This window comes from Somniosus microcephalus, chromosome 17, assembly GCF_052327205.1.
Source record: "Somniosus microcephalus isolate GS21.2 chromosome 17, FLI_Smic_1.0, whole genome shotgun sequence".
Lineage (NCBI taxonomy): Eukaryota > Metazoa > Chordata > Chondrichthyes > Squaliformes > Somniosidae > Somniosus > Somniosus microcephalus.
Genome location: NC_141003.1, coordinates 86,527,626 through 86,545,232, shown reverse-complemented (window position 1 = coordinate 86,545,232; position 17,607 = coordinate 86,527,626). Strand labels below are relative to the sequence as shown.

General features: G+C 47.7%; 1 protein-coding gene across 8 annotated transcripts in view; it reads left to right on the top strand.

The window, feature by feature from the left end:
* The window catches only part of frmd4a (FERM domain containing 4A), an 894,188-nt gene that overhangs the window by 721,315 nt on the left and 155,266 nt on the right, over positions 1 to 17,607 (top strand). For all 8 annotated transcript variants that reach the window (XM_086010812.1, XM_086010811.1, XM_086010810.1 and 5 more), the window contains one exon: positions 9,754 to 9,838. In XM_086010812.1, the coding sequence (XP_085866938.1) occupies positions 9,754 to 9,838 (85 nt within the window). The remainder of the gene's footprint in view (positions 1 to 9,753; positions 9,839 to 17,607) is intronic.

Genomic DNA, 17,607 nt, shown 5'->3' with positions numbered 1-17,607 from the left:
GTAGTGTGCTGCGCCCTCTGGTGTACATTAACAGGAAGTACGACTGAAGAAGCTTGAGTTTCTTTCTGTCGATTAAATGAAGCTTTCAAGTGCTTCCCAGATAATACATATCACCAACATTCCCGCTAAGCCGCGCAACGGTCTGGCGGTCCCGCGCTGGCCACTCACCGGCTTGCCAATTTAAATAACCGCCCGTGCGCGGAAAACTGAATGGGCCGCGCAGTCAGTTAAAGGGCCCCACACACACCAAAAACAAAATTACAGGGAACACTCACTGCTTATCTCGTGTTAAGAACATTTCAAAGTCCAATTTGAGATCGGAAACAATACTTTTCTGAACGATTTCTAATTGCCAATAATGAGGATTTAAATTAATAGCATATATTTATATTTTCCTGGGGTTATCTGAAAATGGGCTTTATTTACTTTATTTATTGAGGGAAGATTGGATAGGCTGGGGTTGTTTTCTTTGGAACAGAGGAGGCTGAGGGGAGATTTAATTGAGGTGGTAGTTTAGCAAAAGAATTTTGCTTTTAGTTTATACATGGGGAAAATGTAGCTCATTGTGATACCAAAGGTAAGCCCTCCCACATTGTCTGTAGTTCACGGTGCAACTTAACATCTTTGCACGGACTTCCACAGATCAATTAAAGGAATACATCTTAACTTTGGTTGAGTTACCCCCTGGTTCAGGTGGTATTGACTATTCCAATGCACACCTGGCCGGCCTCCCATGTTCTACCCTCCGTAAACTTGAGGTCATCCAAAACTCGGCTGCCCGTGTCCTAACTCGCACCAAGTCCCGTTCACCCATCACCCCTGTGCTCGCTGACCTACATTGGCTCCCAGTTAAGCAATGCCTCAATTTCAAAATTCTCTTCCTTGTTTTCAAATCCCTCCATGTCCTCGCCCCTCCCTATCTCTGTAATCTCCTCCGGCTCCACAACCCCCCGAAATATCTGCGCTCCTCTAATTCTGCCCTCTTGAACATCCCTGATTATAATTGCTCAACCTTTGGTGGCCGTGCCTTCAGCTGCCGGGGCCCTAAGCTCTGGAATTCCCTGCCTAAACCTCTCCGCCTCTCTACCTCTCTTTCCTCCTTTAAGACGCTCCTTAAAACCGACCTCTTTGACCAAGCTTTTGGTCACCTGCCCTAATATCTCCTTATGTGGCTCGGTGTCAAATTTATTTTTGTCTTATAATACTCCTGTGAAGCGCCTTGGGATGTTTTACTACGTCAAAGGCGCTATATAAATACAAGTTGTTGTAAGTTGTTGGTACAGTCAAACTTCAGTGTTACAAACGTAAGGGAGCTAGTGGATTTGTTTGTACTTATCGGAGGCTCACCTCACTGACGATTCAGCTGCTCTCCCAGCACCAGTGTTGGAACCAGGATCAGAAAGAAGGTTTGTTATAAAGATGAGTGTGCAATGGCGAAGCTTGTCACAACAATGATTAACTACTGTGTACAAGATGTCAATTCTAATTAGTCCAAGTGAATTCTTGCTGCAAAAGTGCCAAAAATAACATGGTGCAGCTACAGAGACCAGACCCTGGGCATTAACGTTGCGTGGGGGGGGGGGGGCGGGGGCTGCGGAGTTTTCCCCTCATGCTGTGGAATTTTAACTCCACAGAGTGCGTCCTTTCTTCACGACAGGTTCCCCACCCGGCAGTCTGCCTGATTGACAGGCTTGGCTTCCAGTCAGGCGGGGAGCACTCAGGAGCAGGTCATTCCGATTCCTGACCCCGGGCAGGGTTCCGATCCCTGCTCCCAGTAGTCTTTGTTTGGGGGCTGGGTGGGGGAAGCACTCCTGCTCCTCCCGGCCCACAGGCAGTGCTGTAATGGCAATTACCTTCTCCCCGAAGCCGACCTCGTCTCCATAGAGCTGCCGGGTTTCCAGAGGCCTGGGAAACCCAGCCGGCTAGGGTTAAATCTGAGGCTGCCAGCCTCATTATAATATATTTAAATTGCCAACCCGCCTCCTGGGAGCGGGTTGGCTGCCCGCCCTTGTCCCGCCTCCGTTAAACCCGGAAGTGGGCGGGTTGGGGTCGGATTAGTTTTAGCATCTGCCCTGACCCCAACCCACCTGTTTTTTGGGAGTTAAAATTCAGCGCCAGAATCGGGCTGGGTTTGTGTCGGTGTGTTTCTCCTCCGTACATTGCGACAGCACTTTCCAAACCCACCATTGTCTGATCACACTTGTATCGTCTCAGCCACTGAGCCTGCTGCTGCTGCACTCACTTGACCTGCCAGGTTGTTCAAGACAATCTCTCGCGAAGTTCCTTGCCTCCACGTTCACTTGGTCAGATATGTGTGACGGTGCCAAAGTAAGTTACTAACAGCCTCCGGAACTTTCTAAGCGACCCAGACAGCAACTGCAAAATGGGCAGGATTTGTCACGGGTACCACACCGCAACAGATCAGGTGCTCGAGCTATAAGGCAGCAATCGGGCATTCAGATGACTTTGCACAATACAAGAAAGATAGAAAGACTTGCATTTCTTCAGCGCCTTTCATGACCACCAGACGTCCCAAAGTGCTTTACAGCCAATGAAGTACTTTTTGAAGTGTAGTCACTGTTGTAATGTAGGAAACACGGCAGCCAATTTGCGCACAGCAAGCTCCCACAAACAGCAATGTGATAATGACCAGATAATCGGTTTTAGTGATGTTGAGTGAGGGATAAATATTGGGCAGGACACCGGGGAGAACTCCCCTGCTCTTCTTCGAAATAGTGGCCATGGGATCTTTTACGTCCACCTGAGAGAGCAGACGGGGCCTCAGTTTAACGACTCAATCGAAAGACGGCACCTCCGACAGTGCAGCGCTCCCTCAGCACTGCACTGGGAGTGTCGGCCTAGATTTTTGTGCTCAAGTCTCTGGAGTGGGAGCTTGAACCTGTAACCTTCTAACCCCGTCTGCTCTCTCAGGTGGACATAAAAGATCCCACGGCAGTATTTCAAAGAAGAGCAGGGGAGTTCTCCCCGGTGTCCTGGGGCCAATATTTATCGCTCAATCAACATCACTAAAACAGATGATCCGGTCTTTATCACATTGCTGTTTGTGGGAGCTTGCTGTGCGCAAATTGGCTGCCGCCTTTCCCACTTTACAACAGTGACTACACTTCAAAAAGTACTTCATTGGCTGTAAAGCACATTGAGACGTCCTGAGGTGGTGAAAGGCGCTGGAGAAATGCAAGTCTGTTTTTAATAGTAATGTGTTTACCAGGAGAATCGCTGCACATGACGTTCCAAGAGCGAAAGAAATCCTGTTAAACACTGTGGGACTAATTCTGTAATCCCACAGGAAGCCACGCTCACAGCGAGCCCGGGGTCAGGGAATCGCAGGCTGCAGTGTTGTAGGCCTGGCTCTGACCTGCACTCCCTTGCAGCACATCTTCCTGGCAAAGATTGCCGAATTCCCTCCAGCATCATCATGAAGGGATTGCCGAGGCAGCGGAAAAATAAACCGCGGAGGTGGAATGTGCCGCCTGAGCAAGCTGAGAACAACTGACGCGGAGTTGAGTCTGAAGGCTGTCAGCTGTATGATCCGTCCTGAACATCGCCATATGTAAAGCAGCTGGTCTACAGTTTCCAGTATTTGACACTCGTTCTATCAGTGTGTCAGAGTTTATTGCGTTCTCCCTACTGTTATGTTAACTATCACATGACATTTTTACAATGTTACTAAAAACCTCAGCACAAATGTTGGAAATTATATATGTTGGAGATATATTATACACAGAGCTACACACACACATATAAAATATGTTTTGAGACATGTCCACCATACTTCAGTTTAGTGTCAGCCGTGGCTCAGTGGGCAGCACTCGCACCTCTGAGTCAGAAGGTTGTGGGTTCAAGTCCCACTCCAGAGACTTGAGCACAAAAATCTAGGCTGACACTCCCAGTGCAGTGCTGAGGGAGTGCTGCACTGTCGGAGGTGCCATCTTTCGGATGCGACGTTCAACCGAGGCCCCGTCTGCCCTCTCAGGTGGGCATAAAAGATCCCACGGTGCTATTTCGAAGAAGAGCAGGAGTTCTCCCCGGTGCCCTGACCAATATTTATCCCTCAATCAACATCAGTAAAAAACAGATTATCTGGTCATTATCACATTGCTGTTTGTGGGAGCTTGCTGTGCGCAAATTGGCTGCCGCGTTTCCTACATTACAACAGTGACTACACTTCAAAAAGTACTTCATTGGCTGTGAAGCGCTTTGGGACGTCCTGAGAATGTGAAAGGCGCTACAGAAATGCAAGTCTTTCTTAAGGTGTCACACTGTATAAAACACCAACAAGTCACAACCCAACGTCCTTCAAAGGAGAAAGAAGGGAAGGCAGTCACTCGCCTGCAGTGGATTTTAGGAAGTGGCCAACAACGATTAGCCTATAATTTACCTCAGGGTGTGCCTATTTACAGCAATTAGACTTTGTGGCGATAAAGGATGTACCATGCATTTATATTGCGTCTTATCACATCTTCAGGGTGCCCTAAAATGCTTTACGTCCAATGACTTGCTTTTGAAGATGCAGCTACTCTTGTTAGAGGGATAGGGCTATAGTGATAGGGGATTCAATTGTAAGGGGGATAGATAGGAGTTTCTGTGGCCGAGACCGAGACTCCAAGATGGTATGTTGCCTCCCTGGTGCAAGGGTCAAGGATGTCTCGGAGCGGGTGCAGAGCATTCTGAAGGGGGAGGGGGATCAGCCAGTTGTTGTGGTACATGTAGGTACCAACGATGTAGGTAAAAAGAGGGAGGAGGTCCTACAAGCTGAATTTAGGGAGTTAGGAGCTAAATTGAAAAGTAGGACCTCAAAGGTAGTAATCTCTGGATTGCTACCAGTGCCACGAGCTAATAAGTTTAGAGAGAGTAAGATAGATAAGCTAAATACGTGGCTTGAGCAGTGGTGCAAGGGAGAGGGATTTAAATTCTTGAGGCATTGGAACCAGTTCTTGGGGAGGAGTGACCTGTACCAAGGGGACGGTCTACACCTGAACTGTGAGGGAGCCGATGTCCTCGGGGTAATATTTTCTAGGGCGGTTCGGGAGGATTTAAACTAATTTGGCAGGGGGATGGGAACCTAGGTAGTGGAAAAGAGGGAAGTCATATGAAGCTGGAAATAGATGGTAGAAAGGTGAGAAGCAATAAGCAAAGGAGAGAAACACAAAGGGCCAAACTAATTCATAATGAGAGTGTGAAAAAAGCAAGCCTGAAGGCTTTGTATCTTAATGCTAGAAGCATTAGGAACAAGGTGGATGAATTAGTTGTGGAAATAGAGGTAAACAAGTATGATTTGATTGGGATTACAGAAACGTGGCTGCAGGGTGGGCAAGGCTGGGAACTTAACATCCAGGGATATACAATATTTAGGAAGGATCGGCAAAAAGGTAGGGGAGGTGGGGTAGCATTGCTGGTAAAGGAGGGGATTAATGCAATGGAAAGGAAGGATATTAACTCGGATGAAACGGAATCTGTATGGGTAGAAATGAGAAATAGCAAGGGGAGGAAAACGTTAGTGGGTGTGATATATAGGCCTCCAAATAGTAATATGGAGGTGAGGGAAGGCATAAAAAGGGAAATTAGAGAAGCGTGCGATAAGAGCACAGCTGTCATCATGGGTGACTTTAATTTACATATTGATTGGACTACCCAAATTAGTAAAAATTCTGAGGAGGAGGAATTCCTGGAATGTTTTCGGGACGGTTATCTGGACCAATATGTCGAGGAGCCGACTCGAGATCAGGCCATTTTAGACTGGGTATTGTGCAATGAGAAGGGACTTATCAGCAATCTTCTTGTACGAGGCCCCTTGGGTCAGAGCGATCATAATATGATCGAGCTCTCAGTCGAGATGGAGAGTGAGGAAATTGAATCAGAGACTAAGGTCCAGAACTTAAATAAAGGGAATTACGAGGGTATGAGACGGGAATTGGGTAAGATTGATTGGGTGGTGTTTCTGGGGGGATTGACAGTGGATAGACAATGGCAAGCATTCAAAGATAGAATGGAAGAATTCCAGAACATGTTTATACCGGTTTGGCATAAAAATAAACCTAAAAAGGTGACTCAACCATGGATAACGAGGGAAATTAGGGACAGCATAAAATCAAAAAAATGGGCATATCAACTGGCAAAAAAAAGCACCAGACCGGAAGATTGGGGGCAGTACAGGATACAGCAAAAGAGGACAAAGGGATTAATCAGGAAGGGGAAAATAGAATACGAAAGTAAACTTGCAGCAAACATAAAGACAGACTGCAAAAGCTTTTATCGGTATATCAGGAGGAAAAGACTGGTAAAATCCCAAGTCGGTCCCTTGCAGTCCGATTCGGGAGAATATATAATGGAGAATAAGGAAATGGCAGACCAATTAAACTCATACTTTGGTTCTGTATTCACAAAGGAGGACACAAATAACCTCCCAGGAATATCGACAAACATAGGGACTAATGAGAGGGAGGAGCTGACAGAAATTAGTATCTCTAGGGATATGGTGTTGGGTAAGTTGAGGGGACTGAAGGCCGACAAATCCCCGGGGCCTGATAAACTACATCCTAGGGTACTTAAGGAGGTGGCCCTGGAGATAGCAGATGCTCTAAGGATCATCTTCCGGAACTCCATTGACTCGGGAACAGTACCCGTGGATTGGAGGGTAGCTAATGTTACCCCAATATTTAAAAAGGGGGGTAGAGAGAAAGCAGGGAATTATAGACCAGTAAGCCTTACATCGGTTGTGGGCAAAATGCTAGAGTCCATTATTAAGGATAAAATAGCGGAGCACTTGACAAATGGGGAAAGGATCGGACAGAGTCAACATGGATTTACAAAGGGTAAATCGTGTTTGACTAATCTGCTGGAATTTTTTGAGGAAGTAACTGGTAAAATAGATGGGGGAGAGCCAGTGGATGTGGTGTACCTTGACTTCCAGAAAGCCTTCGATAAGGTTCCACACAAAAGATTATCATGCAAAATTAAGGCTCATGGGATTGGGGGCAAAGTATTAACGTGGATAGAGAACTGGCTGGCGGATAGAAAACAGAGAGTTGGAATAAACGGCTCGTTTTCGGAGTGGCAGGCAGTGACCAGCGGGGTGCCGCAAGGATCTGTCCTGGGACCCCAGCTGTTCACAATATATATAAATGATCTGGATCAGGGAATTGGATGCAATATTTCCAAATTCGCTGACGACACTAAACTAGGAGGAGGGGTGGGCTCTGATGAGGATGTCAGGAGGCTACAGTGCGATTTGGACAGGTTGGGGGAATGGGCGGATACGTGGCAGATGCACTATAATGTGGATAAATGCGAGGTTATCCACTTTGGGGGTAAAAACAGGAGGGTGGATTATTATCTAAATGGCAATAGATTGGGAGATGGGGAAGTGCAGAGGGACCTGGGTGTTCTTGTGCACCAGTCACTGAAGGAGAGCATGCAGGTGCAACAGGCGATTAAGAAGGCAAATGGTATGTTGGCCTTCATATCAAGGGGGTTCGAGTATAGGAATAGGGATACCTTACTACAGCTGTACAAGGTGCTGGTGAGACCGCATCTGGAGTATTGTGTACAGTTTTGGTCGCCCCATCTGCGGAAGGATGTTCTTGCCATGGAAAGAGTGCAGCGGCGATTCACCAGGCTGATACCTGGAATGGCGGGAATGACCTACGAGGAGAGATTGAATAGTTTGGGCTTGTACTCACTGGAGTTTAGAAGATTGAGAGGGGATCTCATCGAAACATATAAAATTATGGCAGGCCTGGACAGGCTGAATTCAGAGAGAATGTTTCCAATGGCCGGGGAGCACAGAACCAGGGGCCACAGTCTAAAAATAGCGGGCAAATCATTTAAAACAGAGATGAGGAAGAATTTCTTCACTCAAAGAGTGGTGAGCCTGTGGAATTCCCTGCCACAGAGGGCTGTGAAGGCTAATTCAATAAATATTTTCAAGAGAGAATTGGATATATTTCTGAAGGCTAAGGGGATTAAGGGTTACGGAGAAAAGGCGGGGACGGGGTACTGAACTGGTAAGATCAGCTATGATCTCAGACGAAGATCAGCCATGATCTCATTGAATGGCGGAGCAGGCTCGAAGGGCCGAATGGCCTACTCCTGTTCCTATCTCTATGTTTCTATGTTTCTATGTTATATCGGCAAATGCAGCCGCCAATTTGCACAGAACCAGCTCCCACACACAGCCAATGAATGACCAGACGATCTCCTGGTGCTGGCTGAGGGAGGAACGTTGGCCAAGACTTTTTTTAAAATTCATTTACGGGATGTGGGCGTCGCTGGCAAGCCCAGCATTTATTGCCCATCCCTAATTGCCCTTGAGAAGGTGGTGGTGAGCCGCCTTCTTGAACCGCTGCAGTCCGTGTGGTGAAGGTGCTCCCACAGTGCTGTTAGGGAGGGAGTTCCAGGATTTTGACCCAGCGACGATGAAGGATCGGCGATATACTTCCAAGTCAGGATGGTGTGTGACTTGGGAGGGAACTTGGAGGTGGTGGTGTTCCCATGCGCCTGTTGCCCTTGTCCTTCTAGGTGGAAGAGGTCGCGGGTTTGGGAGGTGCTGCCAAAGAAGCCTTGGCGAGTTGCTGCAGTGCATCTTGTAGATGGTACACACTGCAGCCACGGTACGCCGGTGGTGGAGGGAGTGAAGGTTTAAGGTGGTGGATGGGGTGCCAATCAAGCAGACTGCTTTGTCCTGGATGGTGTCGAGCTTCTTGAGTGTTGTTGGAGACTCCTGACTTGTGCCTTGTAGATGGTGGAAAGGCTGTGGGGAGTCAGGAGGTGAGACACTCGCCACAGAATACCCAGCCTCTGACCTGCTCTTGTTGCCACAGTATTTATGGGGCTGGTCCAGTTAAGTTTCTGGTCAATGGTGACCCCCAGGATGTTGATGGTGGGGGATTCGGCGATGGTAATGACGTTGAATGTCAAGGGGCGATGGTTAGCCTCCCTCTTGTTGGAGATAGTCATTGCCTGGCACTTGTGTTACAGAGATCTTGGCAGCAGAATAACTGAGTACAGAGTATAATGCTCCTGTCCTTATAAATACAGGCTCACCTCCAACGGAGTGCGAGCAAGGCCATGGGAGGTCTGCTAGTCTGAAATTAAAAACTACAGGTCAAATGGGTGAAAGAATGACTTGTCAGCAAAAGTTGTGTTACGTCCAAAACAAGGGCTGTCCATTCCCCTTCAGATGCATTTCTCCATTATTGCCACAGGTTATGAGATTATCAAGGAATTCCCCAACAAGCTGGTTAGTAACAAGTTAGGTCACAGTGACATTGGTTCACTCCCAGCTAAAATAAAACGGTTCAAATTATTTGCTGAATAAAAGGAGACGGGCTTGTTGAGCCCAACAATGCTCAGTTCTCAGGGATGTACATGATACTGATGAAGGCACAGCTCTACGTTAGACTGCGATTTAACAAGATTAATAGCTACAGTTGGAAGTACTCATTTATTTATTTTTTTAACAAAATTCAACCCAGATTGGGACCATGGCCAATTTTAGACCTCCTCAGTTGTCTCTTCTCCTCGCCTTGGGTACTGCTGGCTGAATCGAGATGTCTTTAATCATAAGTTGAGGGTGTGAGTCAGTCGGTTAGTCAGTCTGACTTCAGAGGCAGGTTAATGCGATTGATAGAGAAATCTTCAGAAATGGAAAAGCACACTGTGAAAGGTTTAATGAAGGAAGAAAACAACATTTCTTCACAATGTTTACACTGAGCTCTCTTGATTCTCTTGCAGGTTCTACATCGAAAGCATTGCTTATCTGAAGGACAATGCCACCATAGAGCTTTTCTTTCTCAATGCAAAGTCCTGTATCTACAAGGTAAGAGAGTGTCCCAGCCCAAATGTTTGTGATTTCTTTTATTATTATTCGTTCACGGGATGTGGGCGTCGCTGGCGAGGCCGGCATTTATTGCCCATCCCTAGCTGTCCTTGAGAAGGTGGTGGTGAGCTGCCTTCCTGAACCGCTGCAGTCCGTGTGGTGAAGATGCTCCCACAGTGCTGTTAGGGAGGGAGTTCCAGGATTTTGACCCAGCGACGATGAAGGAACGGCCGATATATTTCCAAGTCAGGATGGTGTGTGACTTGATGGGGAACTTGGAGGTGATGGTGTTCCCATGCGCCTGCTGCCCTTGTCCTTCTAGGTGGCAGAGGTTGCGGGTTTGGGAGGTGCTGCCGAAGAAGCCTTGGTGAGTTGCTGCAGTGCATCTTGTAGATGGTACACACTGCAGCCACGGTGCGCCGGTGGTGGAGGGAGTGAATGTTTAAGGTGTTGGATGGGGCGACAATCAAGCGGCTGCTTTGCCCTGGATGATGTCAAGCTTCTTGAGTGCTGTTGGAGCTGCACTCATCCAGGCAAGTGGAGAGTATTCCATCACACTCCTTACTTGTGCCTTATAGGCGGTGGAAAGGCTTTGGGGAGTCAGGAGGTGAGACATAATTCCTGTTAGAATGTTGACCAAGGTAGGTGAAGGTCAATACTGGATGACCCACAGAACTTGAAGAGACTACAAGAGAAGATGTTTAGTGGTTCGGTGACCCCCAGCTTGGGCTTAAAGCAGGTAGACAGTGGGAGGTAGGGAAAACCAAGAGAGAAGGATTTGCAGGGTTTTGAGGACTGGGAAGGATTGAGTCAGACTAAGAGATGACGCAATGAGTTTTGATTCAGCACAGTGAGGAAGAGCACTTCAGGTGGCATATTCGGTGATTAGGAGAAGAATGGGAAGTTCAGAGGAGCGACTCCATTGTACCAAATAGAGGCAGTGAATGAGAGGATTTAATTCTAATCGCAGAATAGTCAGAAATACATTTTACCCTGACAAAAAACCATAGTCCAATTTGCTTTATCAACGTGCTGTGGTAAAGGGCAGCACCATCCATTGGTGTTCCTGCACTCTGCACCACAGTGCAGTAAGATCTAACTCTAGGTACGGTGAATCAACACGTGGCACCATCCTGCTGCCAGACACGGTTATCAGGTGGAGAAGCTGAGCGGAGGGAAAGTGATTCTTCAGTGGGAGGAGGAGTCAGAGCACAGATCATCCTGAAATGTGTTTGCACATCTCCTGGTTCCCAGTTGCAGAGCAGCCTTGGTAGAGAGCTAGACAGCACCTCCCAAACCCGCGACCTCTACCACCTAGAAGGACAAGTCACACGGCATCCTGACTTGGAAATATATCGGCCGATCCTTCATCGTCGCTGGGTCAAAATCCTGGAACTCCCTCCCTAACAGCGCTGTGGGAGTACCTTCACCACACGGACTGCAGCGGTTCAAGAAGGCGGCTCACCACCACCTTCTCAAGGGGCAATTAGGGATGGGCAATAAATGCTGGCCTTGCCAGCGACGCCCGCATCTCAGGAATGAATAAAACAAAGATAGGCTGCAGTTCCGCTTGGATTGGAAAGTGCGTATTACAGTGCGATCCAAAACAAGGAGAATGAAGGACTGGGTAGCAAAGTGTGTTCGTACGCTGTACATTCATTGTGGAAACTGGGTTTGAATTGTGCCTGAACTGAGGGGATGAAGATTTCTTCTCTCTGCTGGCAGTAAGGATCCCATGTGAAATGATGTGCAGTCTCAACACAGTTCCTATTGCCCATAAACACAAAAATGCCACTCTCGCTCAGAGGTCACAGGATGGCGGATGGGGGGTGTCATAAATCTCATCATCGAGAAACTACCTATGAAATAACACTGGACGGCCAGCTGGTGGCGCCGTCCAAGGAGTATAAATACTCGGGCGGTGGTCCCAGTTTTTGTCAGGGACATTTTGTAAGACAAGGAGCTAGTGAAATACAACTAGACCTCCATGTTCTGAAACAAGTTGATTAAAGCCTTGCTTTATACTCAAACCAAGTGCGTAGTGAGTTTTATTACGCCAGGGGGGAAAATAAAAAATGTTACCCTGGTGAAGAAGGGCTGGCCTCCTGTAGTTGGGATTAAGGGACATTGTCGGGGCAGAGCGGACAGAGGCTGGATTGGGACAGAGGCATAGTAAAAGACATGGAGCAGGCCATCAAGTGCAGCATCAACTACCTGTCCCAATTCCAGATACAGGAAACTCTTGTTTAAACGGCACCTAAATATCCGGAATTCTCTATTAACTGGCAAAATTCATACTCCGAAAACAACACCTCAATAACCGGCAATGTTGCCGAGTCCGAGTCTCCCGCGGTGGCCGAGTTAGTCAGTGGGGGTAGTTCTCCAAACTGCCACTCCTCGGCTTCTTGGCGCTGTCGGAAGTCGGAACACCTCAATCCCCCTGTAACAGGAGTCTGACTCTCCCGCGCTGCCGGTAGTCTCTTCTGACCCGCCATTTTACAGGGGTACTGTGTGTCTCCCACGCTGCTGGTAGTCACTGCATTGCATTACCCTCAACTGGCAGTACTGTACTTAATCAAGCATCTTCCACCATCCATTTAACACAACATTCTGTAGGTGAGCACCCAATTACTGTATACTGCACATTTCATGATTTTTTTAATTTTTGTTTGTTAAAAATAGCCTCGGTAGATAACCCTCTCCGTCATCCGGAATTCTTAATCAACCGGCACCATCCCGGTCCCGTCGGTGCCGGATACCAAAGAGTTTCCTGTAGTTGAACAGGAACGCGCGCGGTGCCTCCGCTAATGTTGAAGTGAGGCTCTGAGATTGCAGCACCATTTCAGGATTTTATGTCTGGGACACTGCCATGGGCAGAGCATTTCTGAGCATTAACATCTCGTGCCGTCGAGGGCAGGGACAATTTCAGTCTCCCGCGTTGCATAGTTCCTCATCTGAACCGACCAGGTCCCTTACTGCCACTCATAGGAACATAAGAAATAGGAGGAGGAGTCGGTCATTCGGCCCCTCGAGCCTGCTCCGCCATTCATTGAGATCATGGCTGATCTTCTACCTCAACTCCACTTTCCCGCCCACTCCCCATAACCCTCGACTCCCTTATCATTCAAAAATCTTTCTATCTCCACCTTGAATATATTCAATGACTCCGCCTCCAAAGCTCTCTGGGGAAGAGAATTCCACAGATTCACGACCCTCGGAGAGAAGAAATTCCTCCTCATCACCGTTTTAAAAGGGTGACCCCTTATCCTGAAACTATGCCCCCTAGTTCTAGATTCCTCCATGAGGGGAAACATCCTCTCTGCATCTACCCTGTCAAGCCCCCTCAGAATCTTCTATGTTCCAATAAGATCACCTCTCATTCTTCTAAACTCCAATGAGTATAGGCCCAACCTGCTCAACCTTTCCTCATAAGACAACCCCTTCATCTCCGGAATCAACCTCGTGAACCTTCTCTGAACTGCCTCCAATGCGAGTCTATCGATACCTCCTTAAATAAGGAGACCAAAACTGTACGCAGTACTCCAGGTGTGGTCTCACCAACGCTCTGTACAGTTGTAGCAAGACTTCCCCACTTTTACACTCGACTGCAAAGGAGGTAAAATTGGATGATCATCAAGATGACTCTTGCCCACCCAGAAATGTCTGTCTCAGAGTGGTCTTTGTCAGGGCCTGGGGGTGGAGGGGGGGGGGGCGACGGGGGGACATTGCCCGCTCTTCCCTTTCAGCTGCAGTAGTGCTGTGGCTCCGGGATCACAAATCAAACAGAGAAAACCACGAGAAAATGAAATTGAAAACCCTCAACAACTAATGCCAGCACATATAAAAGCACAAGTAAGTGGAGCCATGGAATTCTGTTTAAAACAAAAGACTTTTGAGGCTAGAAATTACAATTGATGTTATCGTAAAATGCTTAATGCCCTCATATCAAATTCTTCTCTAGAATATTAATGGACGCATCAGGTCTGAGCTTTAAGAGGTTAATGCCTCCTAAAGTAGTGCAGAATGGATTTTTATATGAGCACATTGAATGTTCACCTCATAACGTCACTCACAGTAACTTCCATGTTTGGGTTTCCAGTTTACACTGTAGAAATCTCTGGGCATTCACCTTAAACATTCACTCCCTCTACCACCGGCGCACCGTGGCTGCAGTGTGTACCATCTACAAGATGCACTGCAGCAACTCGCCAAGGCTTCTTCGGCAGCACCTCCCAAACCACGACCTCTTCCACCTAGAAGGACAAGGGCAGCAGGCGCACGGGAACACCACCACCTCCAAGTTACCTCCCAAGTCACACACCATCCTGACTTGGAAATATATCACCGATCCTTCATCGTCGCTGGGTCAAAATCCTGGAACTCCCTCCCTAACAGCACTGTGGGAGCACCTTCACCACACGGACTGCAGCGGTTCAAGAAGGCAGCTCACCACCACCTTCTCAAGAGCAACTAGGATGGGCAATAAAGGCTGGCCTTGCCAGCGACGCCCACATCCCATGAACACATTTTAAAAAAACCCACCAGGAATGAACAGCAAACTCTTATGTGAGAAACTTGCAGTGACCAATGCTCCTGTTAAGCTGCATGGCCACACGGCGGTCTGGAGGTCCCATGCGGGCCGCTCACCGGCTTTACAATGGTAATAACCGCATCTGCGCGAGAAATTGAACGGGCCGCGCAGCCAGCTAAAATGCACAGGCCATTGCTCTCTGCGCCAGCAGCCACTATCAAATAAACACTGACCCAAAATGAAATCAAACCACCCCCATAAAGTTCACAATGCAAATCATTTTCATGTTTCAAATGATTCCCTGGGGTGATTTCGAGACGGTAATCTAATCTTGTGGGTTTGGATGGTGATTTAGGATAGCTGAACTCCTGGATTAGATTACTACCTAGTAATCACTCCCAGGTATCCATTGTTCTCTGTTGTACACTGCTAAAACTGCAGAAGGAATTTGAGCGCGCAAATTAAAGAGGCATGTTCGAAAATGAGGCTGTAAGCCAATCGCTCCCCCTCCCCCACAAAGTTATCGTTCTCCAAGAAAGCAAAAGATTTATGTGAAGTGAGGAAAGCAGCAGTCTAGTGCTGCTGGTGCACAGGAGCTCAGAGCATGGGGCAGTGTCGCAGGAAAAAAGAAACACTTGCATTTATATAGCGCCTTTCATGACCTCAGGACATCCCAAAGTGCTTTACAGCCAATGAAGTACTTCTTTAATATGGGAAACGCGGCAGCCAATTTGCGCACAGCAAGCTCCCACAAACAGCAATGTGACAATGACCAGATAATCTGTTTTAGTGATGTTGATTGAAGGATAAATATTGGCCAGGACACCAGGGATAACTCCCCTGCTTTTCTTCGAAATAGTGCCATGGGATCTTTTACATCCACCTGAGAGAGCAGACGGGGCCTCGGTTTAACGTCTCATCCAAAAGACAGCATCTCCGACAGTGCGGCACTCCCCTGGGAGTGTCAGCCTGGATTTTTATGCTCAAGTCTCTGGAGTGGGACTTGAACCCACAACCTTCTGACTCAGAGACGAGGGTGCTGCCCACTGAGCCACGGCTCACACTTAAATATAATAAAGCACAGCACACAGTTACACTTGACAAGCCCGTAACGACACTGCTGCTGAAATAAAATGGCACCTTTTTTCATTTTTTTTTCTGCAGCAAGTGCCTTTTTTCCATCTGGGCAGCTGGAAGGAAAGTCACTCTTGTGGTTGACTGAAAGCGAGTGTAACTCAATATTAAGAGACGAGCTGTAACTCTCCAGGTACTGGCTTCATTGTCATTTACCGTGTGACAAACGCCTTCCTTTCTTCCCAATTCCATCTGCTCCCCTGAAGGCATTCCTTCGTGCAGAGGTACAGCTCCACAGCTGGCAGGTGCTGGCAGCCTCCTGGTACCATGCCCGTGGACACAGCGGCATGCCGACTGCTACTTTGACTGATGCCCGCTCAATCAACATAGACCGGGTTCAAACCTGGGACCGCCCGACAGTACATGCTGATTTAACTGGCTCAGTAGTGCATTTACCCAGTTGGCCAGTGCCGCCATCTTTCAATGAGATGCTAAACCGAGGCACCGTCTGCCCCCTCAGGCGGGCATAATGGCACTAATGGAAGAAGAGCAGGGGAGTTCTCCCTGGTGTCCTGGGACCAATATTTATCCCTCAATTAACATCACTAAAACAGATTATCTGGTCATTGCTGTTTGTGGGAGCTTGCTGTGCGCAAATTGGCTGCCGCGTTTCCTACATTACAACAGTGACCACACTTCAAAAAGTACTTCATTGGCTGTAAAGCACTTTGGGAGGTCCTGAGGTTGTGAAAGGCGCTGTAGAAATGCAAGTCTTTCTTTCTTTGGGAAATGCAACAGTGTGGTGACCCTGGGCAACTGCATCAGGGAAGATCGACAGAAGTCTATTTTTGCAGAACTTTTAAAATTGTAAACATTGAGCCTTTCTACACCATTAATGGACTCGCTTTGATTTAACCATGCAATGTGACAGCAGCCACTATCTCCATTTTGGGTCTAGCGGAGCGACATATGATTAAATCTTCTTCGACAGCCCCTCCCAAACCCGCGACTCTACCACCTAGAAGGACAAGGGCAGCAGGCGCATGGGAACACCACCACCTCCAAGTTCCCCTCCAAGTCACACACCATCCTGACTTGGAAGTATATCGGCCGTTCCTTCATCGTCGCTGGGTCAAAATCCTGGAGCTCCCTCCCTAACAGCACTGTGGGAGCACCTTCACCACACGGACTGCAGCGGTTCAAGAAGGCGGTTCACCACCACCTTCTCGAGGGACAATTAGGGATGGACAATAAATGCTGGCCTTGCCAGTGACGCCCACATCCCATAAACGAATTTAAAAAAATACTGGATACAGCTGTATTTTATAGCACTGGTAAACACAAATTGGATTTTATTTTTAATCACTTTGAAATAACAGCCAGTGTCGACCAACAAATGAGACGGGGTACCTTTTGATGGAAACCTCTTGTGTAATCCCAGAGTCAGACTTGTGTTCTGTTAGGCCTGCTGTTAGCAAAGCTTTGGTCGCCTCCCGGAGAAACAAGTGCCAGGAACCTCCAGATGTTTCACCCTGTTCCAAATCTAGCCACGCTGTAAAATTGGAAGCGATGCAGTAACAGCCTTTTTCACAGGAGAAGGATGCTGAGAAGCAAGGGTCAAGCGATTTACTGGATTTGCGGAGGAGATTGACCAGAATGGTACCAGGGGTGAGGGGCTTCAGTTACGTGGAGAAACTGGAGAAGCTGGGGTTGTTCTCCTTAGAGCAGGGAAGGTTAAGGGGAGATTTAATAGAGGCGTTCAAAACTGAGGGGTTTTGATACTGTAGACAGGGAGAAACTGTTTCCACTGGCAGGGGGGTCGGTAACCAGAGGACACTGATTTAAGATCATCAACAAAAGAACCAGAGGGGAGATGAGGAGAATTTTTTTATGCAGCGAGTTGTTGTGAGCTGGAACGCGCTGCCTGAAAGGGCGGTGGAAGCAGATTCAATAGTAACTTTGAAAAGGAAATTGGATAAATATTTGAAAAGGAAAAATTTGCAAGGCTATGGGGAAAGAGCGGGGGAGTGGGATTAATTGGGTAGCTCTACGGCAGAGCCGGCACAGGCACGATGGGCCGAATGGCCTCCTCCTGTGTTGTATGATGCATTGATTGTGTGAATCTGATTTTCACTGTCACCACACCTTGTGACCAAAGCAATTC